The sequence below is a fragment of the Protopterus annectens genome, chromosome 10.part0 (assembly GCF_019279795.1).
Source record: "Protopterus annectens isolate FY-2018-M chromosome 10.part0, PAN1.0, whole genome shotgun sequence".
NCBI classification, from domain to species: domain Eukaryota; kingdom Metazoa; phylum Chordata; order Ceratodontiformes; family Protopteridae; genus Protopterus; species Protopterus annectens.
The window spans coordinates 1,011,049,492-1,011,072,132 of NC_056744.1; the positions used below are offsets into that span (position 1 = coordinate 1,011,049,492).

The 22,641-nt window shown below is 37.3% G+C and overlaps 1 protein-coding gene across 2 annotated transcripts in view; it reads right to left on the reverse strand.

Moving 5' to 3' along the window:
• The window catches only part of LOC122813452 (E3 ubiquitin-protein ligase HECTD3-like), a 726,610-nt gene that overhangs the window by 426,991 nt on the left and 276,978 nt on the right, over window positions 1–22,641 (reverse strand). For both annotated transcript variants that reach the window (XM_044085768.1, XM_044085767.1), the window contains exon 6: window positions 8,518–8,631. In XM_044085768.1, coding sequence (XP_043941703.1) covers window positions 8,518–8,631 — 114 coding nt within the window. The remainder of the gene's footprint in view (window positions 1–8,517; window positions 8,632–22,641) is intronic.

Below are 22,641 nucleotides of genomic sequence, written 5' to 3' on the forward strand. Positions count from 1 at the left end.
GATTTTAAAAACAGAGAGAATCAGAGAGCATTAAGCATTTTTGTCTTGACCATCCAACTCCGCAGCACTGTCTTGCTCTATATGTAAGTTTATCTTAGATTTCAAAAAAAAACTTGAAAAGACACAAAGTTACTGGAAAACTAAAAAACACTGCTCCAAACCAAGACCAAAAGACATGGACACCAAGGTTAGCTCTTTCATTCACTTTAATATGCTGTGAACTTCATGAGAAAAACATTCTGACCACCTTAAGACAGCATTTAAATACTTAATTAACAGTCACATGACTGAATAATCAAAATTAAAAAGAAAGCTCATTTTTATAAATGTAAAAAAATGCATACAAAAATCCATATAATGAAATTAGTAATTATAGAAGTAGAAAAAATAATTAAAAAGTTTTTTGTATATTCTAATGAATATCATAAAATGAAATTTTAAAAAACTTTAAAGCTTAGTTTGCAAAAAACATTTTATGTTAATGGTGTCGTTTAGACCTGGTGCAATATATGCACCCAAATAAATTTGCCATAGAGATTCTTTACATTCTAACCAGGTTTTGTAATCACCCAAAAAGGTTTCTTGACTGACAGTATCCATTACTGAGAAAACAAACTTTCTGAAATCCATGCAAGTACCAGCATGTTTTGCCAAAGCATTAGTTTGTTATTTTTTCTTAATTGCTAAAAGATGTTCATAAATACGTCTTTTTAGACACCTAGTAGTCTTTCCTATGTAATACCTTGGGCAGGATAAACATTGTGCAACATATACTACCATTTCACTTTGACAAGTATAATATTCTTTAGCCCAAAACGTTCTTTTTATGTGACTAAATTCCACTGAAGACATGTTACTGATGTGCCTACACTGTCTACAAGAATTACAAGAATAACTACCTTTTTCTGAATGAGTGCACTTTTTGTATCAGTTTTATTGTTGCAACCCTGTGCTAATAGACTCTTAATGTTTGTAACTTTTTTATAAGTAAACAGAGGTCACAGTCCTATAATCTTGGCTAAATCTATATTACCTAGTACAATTTTTCAATTGTCAACTATAATTTTTCTAATGGTCCACATCTTATTAACTATAGGAAGAAATAAACAAGTAAAGCTGTTGTTCAAATTCTTGGAATGGTCACTGATACCCTGTCCTTCATTCAGTATTTCAAATTGGATGTGACCTCTCAAAATTGGACTTGCCTTTCCATTTCTTAACTTTAGAACTTCCTTTTCTATTTGCTTCAGCCGTAATCTATCATAACCTCTAGCCTCAAATAAAGTTCTCATGATCTCCATTTCTTTTGTAAAATCAGTGTCTGATGTAGTTAGTCTACTAAGTCTAATTAGTTGTCCTTTAACAACACCCTTTTTCATATGAGGAGGATGGAGGCTGTCCCTATGTAGATATTGGTTGGCAAACACTGGCTTTCTATAAATGCTACTAATGAACTGCTTGGACTGAAAATTAAATGTCAAATTCAAATCCAAAAAATTAAGACTACAACCAAAACCACTGATGGTGAACTTTATAAAGTCAGTGGAATTGTTTAAGTCAGAAACTAGCATTTCGAAATCTTCATAGCTACCTTGCCCAAGAAAAAAAGAGATCATCAATGTAACAGCAATATATCAGTATCCTATCAAACAACCTGTGTTTAATAAGAAACTTGTTTTCCTAATTCGCCATCACAAGGTTAGCAAAAGCAGGGGCAACTCTAGCCCCCATAGCTACTCCTGATGTCTGTTTGTATAGTTGTTCATTGAATTTGAAAAAAATATTGTCTAGAACAAGATCCATTAGTGCACAAACAATAGTTATCTTTGAATTGACAAAATCAGTGTTTGTAGTTAAGTATTTTCTTAAAAATTCCAAACCTACTTCCTGATCAGTGCAGGTGTAAAGAGAAACTACATCCAAAGAAGCAAAAACAAAAGTACTATCTGGTGATCTAAAGTCCCTTAGAATTTCTAATAAATGCCATGAATCTTTCAAGTAATGTTTCAAAGCCTGCATCACAGGATTTAAAAGGAAATCCAACCAGATGGACAGTGTTTCTGTCTTAGACTTTGCTGCAGATATAATTAGTCTACAGGGGGGATTGTCATTGTTTTTCTGTATCTTTGCAATACCAAAGAGTACTGACATTTTGGGAAATTCAACTTGTAAATAAGCATAAGTTTGGTAATCTATTTCTCCTTGACAAAACATGTCAAACAGTAAGGTGTCCAATTTCAAATAACTATTTTTAATAGTAGACAACTCTACCCTCTGGTATGTATCATTGTCTTTTAACATTTCTTCCATAGCTGTAATGTAATCTTTTGTATCCATAATAACAATATTTCCCCCTTTATCTGCTCTCATAACCCTTACCTGGTTGTTAGTGCACATACTTTTGAGTGCTTTTTCTTCCAAATCAGTCAAACTGTGAACCTTGTTGTCAGGTTTTAACTGTCTAAACCTGGATTTCGAAATGCTAGTTTCTGACTTAAACAATTCCACTGACTTTATAAAGTTCACTATCAGTGGTTTTGGTTGTAGTCTTAATTTTTTGGATTTGAATTTGACATTTGATTTTCAGTCCAAGCAGTTCATTAGTAGCATTTATAGAAAGCCAGTGTTTGCCAACTAATATCTACATAGGGACAGCCTCCATCCTCTTCATATGAAAAAGGGTGTTGTTAAAGGACAACTAATTAGACTTAGTAGATTAACTACATCAGACACTGATTTTACAAAAGAAATGGAGATCTTGAGAACTTTATTTGAGGCTAGAGTTTATGATAGATTATGGCTGAAGCAAATAGAAAAGGAAATTCTAAAGTTAAGAGATGGCAAGGCAAGTCCAATTTTGAGAGGTCACATCCAATTTGAAATTTTGAATGAAGGACAGGATATCAGTGACCATTCAAAGAATTTGAACAATAGCTTTACCTGTTAATTTCTACTTCCTATAGTTAATGAGATGTGGACCATTTGAAAAATTATAGTTGACAATTGGAAAATTGTACTAGGTAAAATAGATTTAGCCAGGATTATAGGACTGCGACCTCTGTTTACTTATAAAAAAGTTACAAACATTAAGAGTCTATTAGAACAGGGTTGCAACAATAAAACTGATAAAAAAGTGCACTCATTCAGGAAAAAGGTAGTTATTCTTGTAATTCTTGTAAACAGTGTAGGTACATCAGTAACACGTCTTCAGTGGAATTTAGTCACATAAAAAGAACTTTTTGGGCTAAAGGATATTATACTTGTCAAAGTGAAATGGTAGTATATGTTGCACAATGTTTATCCTGCCCACGTTATTACATAAGAAAGACTACTAGGTGTCTAAAAAGACGTATTTATGAACATCTTTTAGCAATTAAGAAAAAAGAACAAACTAATGCTTTGGCAAAACATGCTGGTACTTGCATTGGTTTCAAAAAGTTTGTTTTCTCAGTGATAGATACTGTCAGTCAAGAAACTTTTTCGGGTGATTACAAAACCTAGTTAGAATGTAAAGAATCTCTATGGCAAATTTATTTGGGTGCAGATATTGCACCAGGTCTAAATGACACCATTAACATAAAATGTTTTTTGCAAACTAAGCTTTAAAGTTTTTTAAAATTTCATTTTATGATATTCATTAGAATGTACAAAAAACTTTTTAATTCATTTTTTCTACTTCTATAATTACTAATTTCATTATATGTATTTTTGTATGTATTTTTTACATTTATAAAAATGAGCTTTCCTTTTAATTTTGATTATTCAGCCATGTGACTGTTAATTAAGTATTTAAATGCTGTCTTAGGGTGGTTAGAATGTTTTTCTGATGAAGTTCACAGCATATTAAAGTGAATGAAAGTGCTAACCTTGGTGTCCATGTCTTTTGGTCTTGGTTTGGAGCAGTGTTTTTTAGTTTATCTTAGATTTGTGTTTTCTCTTAGATATAGCTAAAAACTAGAAAGATTAGACTAAGTGTTTATCTGTAATGTCAGAACTGTACTACTGAATTATTTTAAGTATTTCTCTGTGATCTTTGAACTCTTGACTAGCACTGCGTATAAAAAGTATTGTCTTGTATTTTGACTATTTGTTATTAAATATTTTAAACCCTTTCAACTATGGCTGTTTTTGAAGAGATAATTTAAGCTCTTTAGAGTACTTGCATGCCTTTGGTAAAATTGTACAAAACCACTTCAATAGCTTTAGCCCTGGGCTATACTACCAATTGGATAATAATAGTGCACAGTAATAATTGGACACCCTTTTAAGGGCCTTTGAGTAGCTAATAAATATTAGTGTGTGGTGGCAGCTGGTACTACTGTATAGTCTGGGAAAAAGGGGCACAGCTGGGGAACCTGTGCCAGCATTTCCCAGGAGTGTCTGTGTGGTTGTATAAACTCTTCTCAAAGTGTATTTGTGTGTGTGTGTGTGTGTGTGTGTGCGTGTGTGTGTGTGTGTGTGTGTGTGTGTGTGTGTGTGTGTGTGTGTGTGTGTGTGTGTGTGTGTGTCAGCTACCTGGGCACGGACACAAAGCACTGGTTGGACAGAGAGGGTGCTGGAGGTTTTAGCTTGCCCACTAGGCTGAGATCTGGACCCTATAGCTGTGCCAGTGGGGAGTCTTATTGGGGACCTGGAGAGTGAGGGAGTGACCAGCCCCAGACTGACTGTGATCTCTGTGTGGCTCTTAAGGGAAATTGCACTTTACTGTGTGTATTTCTTATCCTTTCCTCCTATATGAGATGCCCCTCACTGGTGTTAGTGGTGAGGATTGAGGCTCCTTGACTGCTGGGCCAGGGCACGGGCGTCACACTAGGTATATTATATGGAGTAAAAACCTACCTCACTGACTTTGTCAGAAGATGTATAACCTACTTTCTCACTGCCATCTCTCCTCTATGTTGCCCCAATATTCACTAAACGTCAGGTCTCACAACTGTCCATACTTGAGCAACATTATAATACATAGCCAAATTTGCATTAAACTGTAACATTAGAACACACCATTGCCTAGCCCTCAGATAATTAAACTAGTTAGAACTACCACATCACCTAGCTGTCTCTCAGCTAACTACAATTCACAGACTTTTCTATATGCCAGAAAATTGCTCAGCCCTTAACAACATAATACAACATTACTCCTCCAATACAGTTTTACACTGTAGAGAAAAATCACTAATCACTATAACCAAATCATCTGATACTGCAGGTGACACACTATATTCAAATAGTGTAGCTGAACTATGGAACCACATCCCAGTACCACTGAAATCCATTCAAAATGTAAACTAATTTAAAACATAACTAAAAATTCACCTATCTAATGCATGCATAAATGCCACTGTTAAGTTGCTTGCCATATCATCAGTCCATTTATTTTCTTTCAGAATCCTATACCCCACAAACAATCTTTACCTACACCTGAACTGTTTTACTAGCATCTCTTAGCTGTATTCATTATTTTGTGACACTGTTCATCTCCACCTCTGTACTTCTAATATAAACCTTATTATAGCCATATATATCAAAAATCCATTGCGTTATCTCTCTCCATTAAGGCTAATAACGGTACCATTATCTCTCCAGATGCCCATACAAAATTACTAGGAATTATTATAGACAACAATCTTAAGTTTGTTGTGCACATCAACAAAATAATCAAAACCATTAACAGAAACCTGGGATCACATTATAGGATAAAGCCATTCCTTACCCCATATGCTTGGACCTCCATTGCCCGCTCCCACTTACTCTCTAATCTCTACTATGCTTCTCCTTTACTGGCCAACTTAAATAAATCTGATCTTACTAAACTCTGAAGCTGGTATAATAACATAGCTAGATTTGCAACTGGTCTACCCTATAGAACACATCATTGAAAAAAAATCTAAATTATCTCGGATGGATAGAGTCACCCAGGCAGATTCAGTATAATTAATTCATTGTTGATCACAAAGCACTTAACCAATCAGATAATACACCTGCCCTGAAAAACATTATCTACCCCCACTCCAACTCCAGATCACTCTGGTCATCTAACAGACTATTAGTGCAAGCCATCAAATCCAACAACTCAGCTGGTGACTCCCTGTTCGACAACTCTGCTGGCAAAATTTGGAATTCCCTTCCTGCTAACATTACCCTGGATACCACCCTATCTCAATTCAAAATAGCTCTCAAGGAGTATTTCAAGTCTCAGTGGATATGTCCCTGCTCCAAGCCTGACTAAATCTTTATGCATACTGGTGTATCTAGCCTATGTCTGTAAGTGCTATTCAGATATCTTTGTTAAGCCAGTTTAGAAGATTGTCAGACTGTACAAATTTAAATGTACTAGAATAAGTGGTATATTTCCATAAATTTAACTAGACTGTAAAATGTGTTATATTTGTATTATGTTATGATTACTCCTGTTCGACATGGCATTGTAATGAGTGTATATGTATACCTTTGGAGCTTTTCTCACCGGGCCTCTGCTGAAAATGGACATGTATCCAGTCGGACTATCCCGGTCAACAAATGTAAAATAAATAATTGACTATGAACCTGCTCTACACATCTCTTATGAACAATATCAACATTTTCTGCCCTACCTAGTTCCTTGCCATACCCCAGTTACTTTGAATTTCTAAGTACTAATTTCATGATCTAGCATCTGTCTGACAACCCTACTAATATACCTCTTCAAATGCTCAGTGTTCAACATCTACTAATACATAAGTATCTTATGTACTGTAATAGTTGCCTTTACTTTCATAACAATGTAATCTAATCAACAAGTGTATGTTTAATTGTTAATGTGCATTATTTAATGTCTGTTCATGTATATTACTGAATGTATGTTTAAAAAGGTTTATAACATGTTGGAACTTTTCTCCCTGAGCCTCCTCTGAGAAGGTTTTTTGATTAAACCTAGTTAGACAAACCCAGTAAACAAAAACAAAATAAAAATAAAATAAATAAAATAATATCCACAAGTCTGTCAGATGTTCCTGTCCGAATGGGGCTGTTGGTAGTTTCAGACCTAAAATGCTATGCATCTTGTTAGAGTCTACACTTTCCTTTCTTGTTTCAACTTGATTATTTTCAAAATAGCCAGGATTCTTATTTGCCATCAGTAGCCTTTACTGGTGCTGCCATGTTTCATTATTTATATGTAGTAGAGTGGACCTTTAATTTATTTATTTATTTTTCTCCTGCATGCAGCAGCAATGTATTGAGCAAGACAGCTAATCCTCTCACCAAACAGGAAATGAGACCTGTGTTAACATATTTAGTGTCTCTTTGGAAACACAGTCCATTCAGAAATGTTACTATCTCATGTTACTTCAACAGCAACAAGCCAGAAATACACTGTTATCAAGTTATTTGAGGGTTTCTCTACTGATCATTGAGTTACAGCTTAATGAAATCATATCTAATTGATCTCACCTCAACAAAAATAAGCTCCCTGACTGATATTTATCATGGAGAAAAACCCGCTGGTGCAATTTCTAAGTGTGTGCTTGCAGTGTTTTCTTTCTTTTAAGAGATTTCTCCCTTCTTCATTTTTTCTGATCATGGAGTTGTACATATCAGTTTAGGGGTATAGGGGAGAAGGTAGTGGGTGCAGGGAGTAAGTCCCCTTTAAAAAAAATTACCTATAATTTTTTATCGAGTTAAATTTTTGATCTTGCTGAGTTTATTTTGATGAGTCATAGTGGAAGCTTTGCAAGTCAGAATTTTGTTAACTGGGATTTTTGTCTGCAAAGATTTTATACTAATTGTTCAATGTGAACGTTGATAAGTATTACCGTGAGGCAATTTTTATGCACTAGAGTTTATTCTACCTGAAATCTATTACGTGTAGAAATAATTACTCTCTGATATTTTATGTTAGATTTAAAGTACAAATGAGGTTCCACACTTACATTTTATACTGGCAAAGATAGCTATCTAATAAGCAAAATACTATATTGATTAAAACCCCAAATTTTGCAAACTTAAGGAAATGATTCATTCAGTAACCATTTCTTTTAGCTATTCTCATCTTCCAAGTTTACTGACTATTATCCCCTCATTAAGACAGACAGCGTTCATATGGCAGCCATTAATAAACAACTGCCCATTTATGGTTACACGTGGTGGTGTTGCTGCGGTAGCGTTGTCGCCTCACAGTAAGACATTGTCCTGTTCGATTCTGAGCTAAAGCGTCTTCTGTGTGGAGACATGCGTGAATGGGCATACCTTCATTGAAGGTTGTGTGTCAGGGCTGGCAACTCGGCACGTAAAAATCTACTGTCAATCATTAGCAGACTGGAGTTCCGCTGTGGCGACCCCTAACCGGGAAAAGCCGAAAGACACAACAACAACAAGGAGTGTGTCCCACTAGTTAGAAGTTCGATTTTAATACTGCAAACCACACAAGAATCAAAGGCAGTCTTCTAAAATCATGTCATCTGGAGACTTTATTGTCAGGCTGATGTATGCAGCTGTTGCAGATACATTCAACAGTGTTAATATAAACAACCTTGGACTTACTTGTCAATGTCAATTTCATTGAGTATCTTTAAGTCATTGGACTGCTTCCCATAGACATTAATCTTCTTTGGCAAAAAGGAACTATCCATTTCATCCATCAATAAAATGAGCTTCCTGAAAATAAATGCAAAAATAGCAATTAGAAAGGAATTAATGTTATGCATTCACATTCCAGCTATGCAACTCTCACTACTCTTCAAAGTGAAATTTTAACAGGCCAAAAAACTAAAAGCGAAGTGGACCTGCTTGATCATTTAGGCTAGTTGATGAATATGGGAAGTACTTTTCCATTATCGGGGCAACAGATGTAAAGAGCAGTTGGAATGTTAGCCCGCGGTCGCAATGATGACATTGCTGCTGTTGATGTATATACTAAAATTTATACTTTCCTTGCAGAGCATTACCAAATGTATTATTTAGTTAAATTAAAATGTGTATGCATCCCAGCTTTTAAGCCCTTTAAAGAAAAGGAGCAGACAACCAAGAAGGCAGCAACAGTAAGCGAGGCAAAGGTAAGCCATGAAGGCAACAGTTTTAAAATGTCATCCAAATTGAGCAAAACTACAACTTAATAGAGATATCTTACGACTGTAACACAGACAGTGCAATTGCAGTTTTGCAACCAATGTAAACATTTAAAAGATACACAAGTGTTGCCACAGAGCAAGGGTGATGCAAAATTCAGCAGCTTTATTCATGACAAAAATGAGGTTCATCATGAATTCACAACTCAATTTGTATCTTGTCAGGTGAAATACCTTCCACTCGCTGTTCTTCATTCATCAGACCAAAAAAATAAATAAACAGCTCCACCGCACTGTGCCAGGACTCATAGTAAGTAACGTACCTGTTACCCTGACGTCTTCTTGTATTGTCATTGTCCTGAATCTGCTGTACTTGGAACATCATTTTTCGTCATTACATGAAAACAGTATTTTACTATTATTTCTACATATTTTGTGAACAATTCTATGAAGCTATAAATCAGACAACAGGTTGCCTGTCTCAGACAGGATTGTAGCTCTTCACTTCTTTCCTCAACAAGCAGAGACAAAGACAAAATAATGAAGGACCAATGGTCCCTATTAGGGACAATTTTCAAATATTTCATTTAGTAAGAAAGTGAAGAACAACTTGCATCAAAATGAATCTTCTAAACATTTTCAGACACCACAGCTGGCTCACATTACAACCGCTCATTATATCTGTAACTGAAAAGTAAATATATATATATATATATATATATATATATATATATATATATATATATATTTTTTTTTTATTGGAAACTTACTTTACTAAAAAAGGAATTGAAATGGCAGTTGAGACTAAAAGCCACCTTTCCTCCTGGAATTAATGATTATGTTTCTCTCAAGTCTGTATTAAAGGAGCACGCTGCCCTGGTGTAGTATTTATGAAGTTTTTTAAGTTTACTGTCCACCCTATATATTTTATATGTTTTATGCTGATTTGAATTTTAAACAGAACATTTTAAATGTTCAAAGTGTATTGGAATATGTTAGAAATGGATTTGATGTTTTTAGTTATTTAAGGGTTAATTGTGGTTTGTGGGGCTAGTTATGCTGATTAAACCAGTAGGAAGACTATTTAAACCCAAGTATTTGTGTAATATGGTTATCTGATGAAGTCTCTTGGAAGAGACAAAAGCGCTTATATTTTGTATTTGTTTTATTAAAACTTGAATCAACCTCAGCTGCCGGTGTTGGACTACTTTGTATTTGGATTTTTTTGGTTTCACATCTTTTTGTATTTTTTTTTAATACTTTACCCCTGCTGATATTGAACATCAGCCCCTCCTCATCAATCAGCTTATTTGTTTCACATCACTCGGGTGAAGGCTGACTGTATGGTCCATTATTAAACATCCATTGAGGTAATTAAAATTTTTGTAGTTTTCTCCCTTCCTCTAGCTGTGCTCATCTGGCAAGTTACTGGGGAGAGTAGTTCAATATGCCATGTGTGGAGGATGTCCCCTCGATTCTGCAAGGGGCTTTTCCCCCAAGCAGCTCTGCCAGTCCCCTCACAGCATGAGCAGTGGGCTCATTGATCACCACCAGTGAGATCATGTTGCCCATTGTTCCTCTGAGTACACACAACTCATCCCACCTTCCAGGACAGGTTAGTGGGTCATGTCCACTCATTCCTCCCCCTCTCTGGCTCCTTCAGAGTTGGAGCCAATAAATCCAATCACCTGGATTGCAGTCAAGGTTCCATTATTCTGCACAATGTAGCCAGAATACATCAGAAAATATATTGATGTGGGTTGGTTCAGTGCCACAGAACCAGAGGGTTTACTGTATTAACATTGATAGATATTACAGAGTGTACTTTGGTCACTGAAATGTCATCTAGGGGCTAAGCAGGAATGAACATCATATGATTCTTTGGAAGAGAAAGCATAGCTTCTCAATGATTCACTCACATGGCTAGTGAAAGAAAACAGAGTAGGGATACCAGGTTTAATATCACTATACTAGTGATTGAGTCTCTTGTCAACCACTAACATATAATTCCAAGGATGTTGCACTAAATTTTGAGGTTGCACTATCTTGGGGATTTCCCTCTCCCCTGCAATAGTATGATTTTACAGTTGGTATACTTAAGTACACAATAGCACAGAGGACAGGGTTTTTGCCTCACAGCAAGAGGCTTCCCGGTTCGATTCTTGGCTGGGGTGTCTTTTGTGTGGAGTCTGTATGTCCTTCCTATGTTCCCAAGGGTTTCCTTTGGATGATCAGGTTTCCTCCCACATTCCAAAGACATGCATTAGGTGGAATGGGCACTCTAAATGGGCCATAGGTATGAGTGTATGGTGTGAAAGAGCTACCATGACAGAGAGCTAGCCACCTGGCAGTGTAAACCTTGGCTCTAGATGATTGCCACTGTTGAAGTGACACCCACATGTTCAAAAATGGGAAAAAGGGGTTGTGGATGGATGGATGGATATATAAGTAAAAGAAGGTGTGGGGGAACCACAATCATAGGGGTGCAGGTGCGCTTGCTACCTGCAAAGAAGCTTTGTCTTGCCAGTTTCAAACACATTCTGTATTTCAGTGTCTCTGAGGTTTTTCTGGTCATTATTTTCTGAGGTGATCATAAAACGATCAGAGTTTCATTGGGAAGTGATAGAGTAGCAGCAAACTATTATCTAAGATGGAAAATGCATAACCAGACATTGCCACTGTTGTCAGTGCCTGCCCTATAAGGAGATATAAAATAGAAGAAATGTGAAGTGGTTGCACATTGAATAATGTACCTTTTAACCTTCTCCATGGCTAACCTGAGAACTGACTGCATGACACAGGTGACAATTAAGGTCATACCCCCTGCTAGCAGTGCACTGTTTGGGAAACACCACTGCAGAATTGGAGCTGGATATAAAGGCTCTAAAGTAAAAGGATGGAGGTACAGAATTATTAAATTATTTTATTTTATTGTGCCACAGCCTAGACTGCATATGACAATATCAGGGTAGTGGGAATGATAATAGGAATTAGAACAGGCATTTTAAAAATTGTAACTGTGGAAAATAGATGGACTCTTCACTGTCAGCAAAAGTAAGACACTGGTACTCCCTGTATTAGTGATAAAACTCAAGGCAGAGAAGCTCAATCCTGCGTCCCACTAAAAAGATAAGCACAAGGGGTACATAGCCAAAAACAAATCACTGCAAGGCACTAGTGCTGGCATGACAGTTAAACATGTTTAGAACAAAAAATAAAACTGGCATCTGGTGTAACAGATTGTTTTTAGAAGAGATAAAGCTAAACACTTGATAAAATTTACACAAGATGATTCACAGAAAAAAATGTACACAAAACAGTAATTTGTATTACATGTAAAGCAGTCTATTGTTTTGCAATGAGAAACCAAAGAAGTGTATTCACAAACCGACTAAAAAACAAAACATTGCATAAAAAATACTAGTTGCAACCCCTCAAAACCCTCAAAATGTAATAGAAATTCCAAACAGTTAACATGTTTTTCATGGAGCTTTTTTGTTTTGAGATGACATTTTATTATAAGACAAATAAAAAAGAATAAAATAAAATAAAACAAACAACAGGGTCTACTTTGAGTTGCCTAAGTGAAACGTACTGCATCAAGTCTACTACAGATGATCTTATCATCACTGAGTAGATTGCTGAGATTCATTTACTGTAGTCTATTGATCTGTAATGTGTTTGCAGGGGTTTACAGTCCCCCAATATGGGGGGGGGGGGGGTCTGTTATGTGCCTCACACCAACCCAGAGAAAAAAGGAATTAAATTATTTTGCTTTTCTTTGAAGTGTTGTGGCCATAGAGGTTGTATATTTACAGACCGGGGTGTATGGGAGCAGCCTTCAAATCAGGATATGCAAAGGGTACATCTCCCCTGTAAGACTGCTTTAAAATGTTGTTTACAGGCAAACTACTATGTGGTCAGATAGGGTGTTGAGATAATGTGGTTGGAGGCTTGGACTTCAGAAACATCAGCTTCATGAAGCTTTATTAGTCCCAAATAAAATAATAATATAACATTATTTAGTAGGTCGCGGTGGTGCAGTGGTTAGCATTGTCTCCTCACAGCAAGAGGTTTTCCTGTTTGATTCTTGGCTGGAGCGCCTTCTGTGTGGTGTCTGCATGTCCTCCCCACAGTCGAGTGACACCAAAGACATGCAGGTAGGTGTAAATGTGAATGGGCGTGCCTTTGATGAAGGTTGGGTGTTGGGCTGGCAACTTGGCACCGTAAAAATCCACTGCCAGTCATGAGCGGACTGGAGTTCTACTGTGGCGACCCCTAACCGGGAAAAGCCGGAAGACTTTTTATATAACATTATTACATAATAGCCACCTATACTAATTGAGGAGACTAATGCAAAAAAAGGTGACTTAAGCACCGGACACATTTGGTAATGAAACATCAGAAATATCCATCAATAACACTAAACACCTTTATCAAACACTAAGCTGACTTAAAAAACCTACATGTGATCTTGAAAACATTTAGAATGTTTTAATAAATTTAAAAATGACAGAGATTTAGATCTTTATGATTCTATCACATTACAGATAAGTAACAATTAAAAAAGGGTACAGTGTTCTTATTGATGTGCTGGTCTCTGGATTTGTGGTTTTCACCAAGTTGCCCCGAAGATGCCATTCCACTTATAGGAAAACTGAAAGTATAACAGATGGTCCATTTAGAATATAAAAATGAGTCAATATCTCCAAAAGATATGCAGAAATATCACCACTTAACGGTCAAAGAATGAATGTGAACCCATTAAAGCAGAAAACAGAAGCAAATTTAAAAGATACAAGATAAGCATTATTCAGAATCATGAAATTAGTATTAAAAACTTAAACAAACATATTGTCTTCAGGTAATGATTTATTATCTGTCACCAACTCATTTCATGAATTGACTCTGCAAAATAGCTATTGCAAACCACAGCATGGAATAATATACCTGTTGCAACCACCTCAAGTTAGACACTAATCTTTTTTTTTTTAAATAAAGTGTTTCTTTTTAAAGAGAGACTCGGAGAGGGTTGACTATGGGAAATCTTCCTACCAAATCAGGGATGAAAACATAGCTGACCTTAATTATGGAATATTTAAGACTGGGGTATAACCAAGTCTAGCTAGACACACAGAACAGACTGAAAATATAAATGTCATACCAAATCTATTACTTGTAAAATCTATAGTATATAAATGATTTCATAAGTAACCATTTTGTTATCCAGTAATATATCGAGATTACACATAATAAGCCGATATATTTTTGAAATTTCCAATAGGTTGACCAAAGTTAAAACTATATTAAAACAAGTAACAATTTTATTTAGGAAATCTCAAGAAATAAATGGTACACACAACAGGGAAAACTCATGAGGTTTCAAAAATCTCATACATACACAAACTCCATTTTGTATCCAAGGAGTCGTATCAGAGGTTATAGTAGAACTCTTAATACATTTACATGTTCTATCAATTTGGTAAAGTATATAAAATTAGTGATTTGGCTCAGGCATGTGCAATGTGAGTTTATTATATAAGCTATAACCAGTTTAGGATAAGAGACATTTAGAAATTTCAGAATGCAATTTAAAAAAAAAAAGAGTTAAGACTTAGGGACATAAAAAGCAATGAGATGATGTGAACAAAGAATTTTGGAAAAAAAATTCATGTTTAGAAATGGCGGCCTTTGAGATTAATGAAAAGGGAGAAACTGACTACCTCGGAACCTCTTTTGAATAGATATATATTATTTAAATAAATTATCTTAATTGACATAGTTAATCTCTTCCAAAAAGCTAGCAGTCATATATTTGAAAGACATAACTAGCTTCATAGAGAAAAGTTTCAATTAAATATAAGAATAATTGTCATTTAGAGTGAATAATTGAGGTTTCACCAAACTTAACTTATAACTAGAAACCGTGGAGTACATCTCCACCTCATGTAAGATTTCAGAGAAATCAGATCTAGGAAAAATATCATAAATTATAATGCCATCTTTTAAGGTAGTAACTCTTGTGAAATAACTAAATAATTCTGGATACCTAAATAAGACGTATTTAGAAAGAGCATTCAAAAGAGATTCAGTATATAGATTAAAAACATAAGGAGACAGCAGACCGCCCTGCCTACTTCCAGCAATTAACAGAATAGAAAAAAGAAGGCTTAATTATACAAGAGTTTTAATATAGTGCATGAGTTAAGATGGAAACACTGTCTTTCCTCCATGGCACCAAACAAAAGTAACAGGATACATTGTTACAAACCATAGGAGCATCAACTCAAGAGACAGAAGGATTGTAGCTTTATGATTGACTCATTAATATTAAAGACTGAAACAATAAAGATTGAGCAATGGTCTGTCTACCCTGCATGATACTGTACTGGAAAGCAGTTTGTAAAACAAAGCTATACAACAATAAGAACCTAGAAAATTTATTGAGTTTTAAGGTGAATGGCAAGCAGAATATTGCGTCTTGTGACTGCTGTTCATATAGGGACATACATTCCAGATATAAATTCACAGAATTCTCTTTAATGCTACCAGAAGTGATAGAACAGATGTCAGCAAATTAATTCTGAAAGAACTTTCAAAATGTCTTGCATGTTTGAAAAAAAATTGTCCCTGAAACAAAATATATAAAATAAAGATATTGGGTTTGTATAGCTTTATAAAACTGGTTAGATAAGAGGAGAGTGGGTTGGCAGAATATGAACATAGGTTAGTACTAAGCTAACTGCCCTTGCAAGCCATTTCAAGCCTAGCCAATTATCCCTTGTGAGATTCAAACCCTGCACCTTGTGTTTGTAAGGCAAACACTTTAACCATTAGGCCACCCTCCCAACCAAAATAAGATGCATTTCAATAGATGGAAGAAATCAAGCTAAAACACCTTTGTGGAGTATAAAAAAACTATTTGTTCTGCAGTAACTTGATAATCTATGAACATACAGCAGGAAATTTATAAAAAATTAAGTGTTTTTTCAACTTTTTAATCTCAATTGTCTTTTTCTTATAGAACCTCAGACCTTTAAAAAGCAGCATTTTGTAACAGGCAAGTTTTTCATTTGGTAAATGGGTATGAACTATGGAAACAGGTATAGAAAAATAGTTTTATTTTCCTTAGGTTGTACAGCTCTGAAGATTATTTTATACAGATTTGTTAAACTCCAGATAAAGTGTGGTAGATGTAATTTTAAGATGCCAGTCTGTGTCTTCTGTAGAAAAATGATGTCTTCATGTTGGCATAGCTTTTTTTTTTTGCAATGGCATGTCTGTGCTTGAACATGGTCCTCAGTTATCTGTGTTCAGTATGCCCCATACTGGATTTGCTGATCTTTTACACATGCCAGGTTAGGTCCCTGTTCACCAACAGCTGCTTGAAATCAAACATAGTTCATCTACAGCACACATGAATCAGATTTGATTCAGGGAGTCAAGCCCAGTAGGAGATGATAGAAGATACAAGGGGTAAATGTAAAGCATTTCCAATGGTAGTGCATTACTTGATATTTGACCATATTCCCAGCTTATTACACACAGAAAAGCTGCTGAAAAGAAATGTGAATGAACACTGATATGCACCTTAATGGAAGTAATGGGATACTGTTTCTTCAATGAAAACATGCTGGCTAGGGGTCGATGAGAGCATCTCCCATGATCTGGCACATTTACTTCTCTTTCTATACACCCAAGTATAACTTTGATCTTCCTTCTTCTTCTTCAAGTTACATTTTGACACCCTAGACCTTCATCTATGATATTGTGTGATATTTTTTCTATTTTGCATTTTCTTCCTATGTTTTTGTTTCACAAATCTAGTATTTTGCATTTGTTTGTTCACAGTCTAACCTACTGTTCAGTCTTTCTATCTTCTCATTTTGTGCATCAGACATGCTATATTTGTCAATGTTACTTGTAGAAGGCTTACTTTCCCATTCTAGATACTGCAGTGGTATTTTTTATATTAAAAGGTAGCAGACCATGTTTGGATCTGTGTTGACCTTGTTAGTTTGTTGGTTGGTTTGCAGGGTGTTAAGGGTTAATGGCATCAACACGTGGTAGTTATGTAATCCACACATACCCTCCCTGAACAATTAAAATGGTCAGCCAGAAATTTATTAGGTCTGGAAGTTTCGCACAGTGAAATGTTGTTGTCTTGAGTGTCTTGTGTCTCATTGACCTTTACAAACTAAAGTTTTGCTTTCAGTTATACTCCCATAGTTGTTCCTGTGGTCAAGGACAAACTGAGTGATCAGCAGTTATCTCCTTCTGACTTTCCTTAACTCCCGCAAAATTGAACCTAACTTTACCATTCTGGTTTTCAGGTATCTGATCGCCTTCATCCTATATATTGATGATTGTTCGTTAAGAATGTTATTAGTTCTTCCCTTGGGGTTGTAAGAATTCATGGTTCAGTATTAACAGGTCCTATCGTCTTATCTTCCTCATATTATAGGTGCTTTTAAGCGCCTTTTTTTTTTGAGAAAACATTAGTAAGATTCTCTTGCCTACCCAAAAAAAAGTAAGGCAATCTGCTGATGAATGGAAGGAGATGTATTGTAGTCACTAAGAAACACCAGAAACAAACATGGTGAATATAGGTTCATAGGTTCATAGGTTCATACTAGGCTATCTGCCCTGGGGCAATTATAAGCCTAGCCTGATTCTGTATGGCTTACGCCACCCCTTGATTTGAGTATACTGTGCCCTTTTTAAGGTTTAGTTTACTGTGCCTCTGTCTAATAGTGACATGGGAGTAATCCCTGGGACAAACCTACGATCCCCCATCCACCTTTCGAGATTCTTCTTGAAGAGATTCAGTGAGGTGCTCTGCCTCACATGAACTGGAATTCTATTCCAGAGCGAAGGGAGCCTCTGGGTTATAAACCTGTCCCTCCAACAAGTTCTATTTATTTCTGTGCTGAGGTTCAAGTCCCTCGAGCGTGTGGCTCTAAGGGATTTAGATTTACTGAGGTGGAGCATGTCCATTAATTCTGGATTTGACATAGCTTTGTATGTCAGGCATAGATCGCCCCAAGTAGGCGGTATGCAACTGAGTAGAGCTGGAGTTTTTAACCGAGCAGCATATGGCATCTGTTTGAGACCCTTGATCCTCTTGGTGAGATACTTTTGGGGTCTTTCTAATTGCTGCAGGTGTCGGGTAAGGTACATCCCAAAAGGGGCATTGTATTCTATGATGGGCCTGATGAGGGATGAATAAAGGGGCACAATTACCTCTCTTGATCTAGATGTGAAACCCTTCGTGATGAGGTGGGCTATGTAGAAGGTCTTTCTAACCACTTTGGCAATGTGGTTTTCAAAGGAGAGATTGCTATCAACTTGGGTCCTCAGGTCCCTAATAACTTTCTCTGTACTTAATGGGTTTCTGCCTATGTGGTAATTTGTGGGCACATTGTTTTTGCCAAAGGGTATGACTATACATTTTTTGGCATTTAGCTTTAAACCATGGCGCTGGCGCCAGTTATCTGTCTCTGTGGGACCTTTTTGAAGGATGTTTGTGTCAGCTGGAGAGTTGATTATGGCGCCCAGTTTGCAGTCGTCTGCGAACTTGGTGAGCCATAGTCCTCCCACGTTTGCCTGTACCTCGGAAAAGTATATACCGAACAAGAGTGGTCCCAGGACTGAACCCTGTGGGATGCCACTTGTGACCGGTTTCGAGTCTGACATGGCTCCAGCAACTCTCACTCTGTTGGTTCTGTCTTTGAGCCAGTTTGCGATCCATCTTGTGACATAGGGGTTTATATTTAAGCTGGATAGCTTATCTATGATGCCCGAGTGGGGTATTGTGTCAAATGCCTTTGCAAGGTCCAGATAGTCTGTGTGGACTACCTTCCCTTCATCTATGGCTTTGGTGACTGTTTCGAAGAAGTCAACCAGGTTCAAAAGGCAGGATCTGCCCTTGACAAAGCCGAACTGGGTAGGATCTAGTGTCTGTAGGTCCCTAATGTCTTTGTTTATGAGTTCCATGATGATCCTCTCCATAGCCTTGCAGACTAAGCTAGTCAGGCTTATGGAGCGATAGTTTCCAGGGTCCGTAGAGGCTCCACCTTTGTGGAGTGGGACCACTGTTGCTGTACGCCATTCTGTGGGCACATATCTTGTAGTGAGGCTGAGATTGTATAGCTGTTTTATTTGAGGGATTAGTTCCTCTTGGAGTTAATGTAGGATGCAACCTGGGACGCCGTCTGGTCCCATGGAAGCAGTGTTTTTTGCTTTGGAGAGGGCAGCCTTCACCTGAGCATCAGAGATGTTTGGGAGGCAGCCCTCTGCCGGGATAGATACTTGCTCTTTTGGGGGGGAGGGGGTGGAGAAGTTTGCACTGAACCTGTCTGCCAGGATATTGGCGATGTCTGTGGGTTCAGTGTATTTTTTGTCGTTTAGAATCAACTCAGAACAAGTCTGGGAGTTGCATCCCAGGTTTCTAACATAACTGAAAAAAGCCTTATGATTGTCTTTGGTGTCCTGTGCAATTTTTCTCTCGAAGCTGGCCTTGGAGGATTTTATGAGGGATCGTAATTTTTTGCTAGTACTGATCAAAGATGCCTTCCCTATTAGGGATTTTGCTCTATCATGTAGTAGCTTCCTCCTTCTGTTGTACAGTTTATTTATGGCAGGGGTCCACCAGACTGGATGCCTGCCTTTGGATGATTGGGTCTTGGTTTTGTTTGGGATAGCATGATCCATGCATTCCTGGATATGTCTATAGAATGCGTTTATATAGGATTCTGCAGTTTGGGCCGTAGTTTCCACTGGCCCTGGGGCCTTGAAGGATTCCACTTCGGTTTTGAGAAGTGAGAAGTTCGCTTTTGAGAAGTTTTTCACTGTGGTTTTCTGGGCTGGGGGTGGGGTCGGGATGTGGACATCCAGTGAAATTAATTTATGGTCTGATCTTACCAATGAGGGATATACTTCTGGTGTGGAGCATAGAGTCCCCATGTTGGTAATGATCAGGTCTAGTATGTTGTCCCCTCTTGTGGGAGTGGTGACTAGTTGTTCCATAGCATTTGAGTTTATAATTTCCAGGAACCTTTGGGCTAAGGTGCTAGGGCTTGAGTAGTGCTCCCAGTCAATGTTTGGGTAGTTGAAGTCACCCAATATAATGGTGTTCAGAGAGATCTTCATGTTCTCCAATGTTTTCAGGAAAGCCAAGTGAGATTCCTGACGTTGAGAGGGTGGTCTGTAGGATGCTATAAACTGAAAAGCAGTCTTGCCCACTGTTAGTTGCACATGGATGGTCTCCGATACTTCATGCAATGCCACTAACCTGGAGGTGTGGATATCCTTGATAAATATGGAAACACCCCCTCCTTTTGTGGTTCAGTCCGGATTTTGGGGCCGAAAAGCATGATATGAGGTATAGCCTGGTAGTGCTGGGGTGCTCTCTGGAGCCTTGAACCAGGTTTCTGTCACTGCACAGATATCGATGTTCTCCATACTGAGAAGAGCTTCGTGTGCGTGCATCTTGAGGTTAAGACTTCTGGTGTTTAGCAGCATTACCCTTAGTTTCTTGTTCCTTGTGCTGTTTATGGGGGTGGGTTTGACTTTTGAGCCTTGCCTAAAAAAGGCACTATGGGGGTGGCAAGAGCCTTTGCCAATATCCAAAAGCCCAGTGGTGACAGGTGCAAGCCATCCCTAGTGAAGCAACGTGGCTTGTCGAGCATGTCATCCCAGGCTGACAGACACTGGATCCCCTTTGAATGACACCAAAATTTTATCCAATTGTTAAATTCGATCATTTTGTCTTTGTACTGTGGCATCATTCTAGGTGAGGGTAAGATGCTGCTCAAGGTCAGGGTCATACCAGCCTGGGCTACATGATCAGAGAGCTCCTCTATGTCTCTTTTCATGTAGTCCAGGGAGGTACATCTCAGGTCATTCACACCAACATGTACAATGACTGAGTCATATTTGTATTTGCTTTGGAGTGACCTGAGTGCTTGCGTTATGTGGCGGATCCTAGCACCCGACAGGCAGCTCACCGTGACCTTCTCTTTATTCAGCCTGGTGAGTACGATGTCAGTGTGTCTGACAATAGAGTCACCTATTACAAGAGTATCAGGTGTGTTATTCAGCCTTAAGGGCTTTGGCTGCTTGGCACACTGACTTTGTGGGTTATGTGTTGTGTGTGTTTTGTTTTGAGGTAGCGTTTGCTTGGATGTCTGCTTTGGAGGTCTCTGTTGCTTAGGTAGATTTTTATTTAGAGCCTCCGAGTATGTTTTTGTGTATTTATGTGTTTGGTTCGCTGATGTGGTAGGACTATGTGATACTGGAATTGTGTTGTGTGAGGTTACCTTGTCCTCCTGACTGGTTAAACCAGTTTTGAGATGAGAGAGCTCAGTCTCCAATTTGGCTAAATAGTTGCATCTCTCACATATATTTGAACCTGTTTGGAGGAGGAGAGGGTTGTCCGTGTACATGAGACAGTTGTAACATAGCCTCAAAATTCCCAGATTCACCAGCTGGACTGGAGAGGAAACCATTGACTGACCTTTGGACATGCTAGAGTAATATAGAGAAACTGAATTTAAGACGGACCAATAGAGGACAGGGTTATCGCAGAGAGTATAAGAGTAAGTAGTGCTTATGGTTTAATAGTGCTAACTTGTAGGATTACTTAATTGGACCAGTGAAGGGCCTTAGAATGAGAATATGGTTTTTAAATTGAGAGAGAGAGCAGTTCTAAGGGAAAAAGTGAAGAGCAGACTTTGTGGAGCCAGGAATAGTTTAAACCCAATTAGGCGGCGCTGCCCGCTCTTGCGATATTGACTGCTATTTTACAAAAGATGTTATTTAAACAGTATAAATCAAAAAGCAACAAAGATAAAGCCGCATGACACTGAAGGCTTCCTTTGCCTGTGTTACAACACCTTGTTCATACATTTATTTTTACTACCTTTTCATCTTTGTACCTCAGACATGTTTGGCTATGTATGAAAAGATTAGCCACATAAAATAAACATGTGAACTGTTCATTATTATAAAAGGCAAGAGCCTTCAGATATTCAGTAATCGTATTGTTATGAGGGGGAACACTAACAGGAGAATCATTTGACCATAGCAAATCTGATCAGAGAGTCAGTGTGTTGTTAGAGGGAGGGCTTTATTGTTACTGTTTAAACAGCAGTCAAGGCAGAGAATTCAGGGTAGGAACCATAAAACTTCATAAATCATCACTTATTCTGCAATGATATCAAACATAACTAACATATACTTGCTTTTTAAGTAACATTGTAACATTTCATACGTAGTGATAAATCCAAGCATTCAAAGAACACACACAGCATAAAAAACAACAAAACGTTTATTCAATAATAAAATAAAAAGTGTGTAAGCACTTTCATGTAGTACCACTATGCTTCATCAGCGGGCAAAGGACACGCATGGTATAAAAAAACAACAAAACGTTTATTCAGTCATAAAATAAAAAGTGTGTAAGTGCTTTCACATAGTACCACTACGCTTCATCAGACATAAAACATCTGTTAAACAGCATTCCTTTTTAAAAGACATCAAAGCCAATCACGGCTTACAACCTATTACCATCCATTAATTAATTACCAGAAGCCGAGTG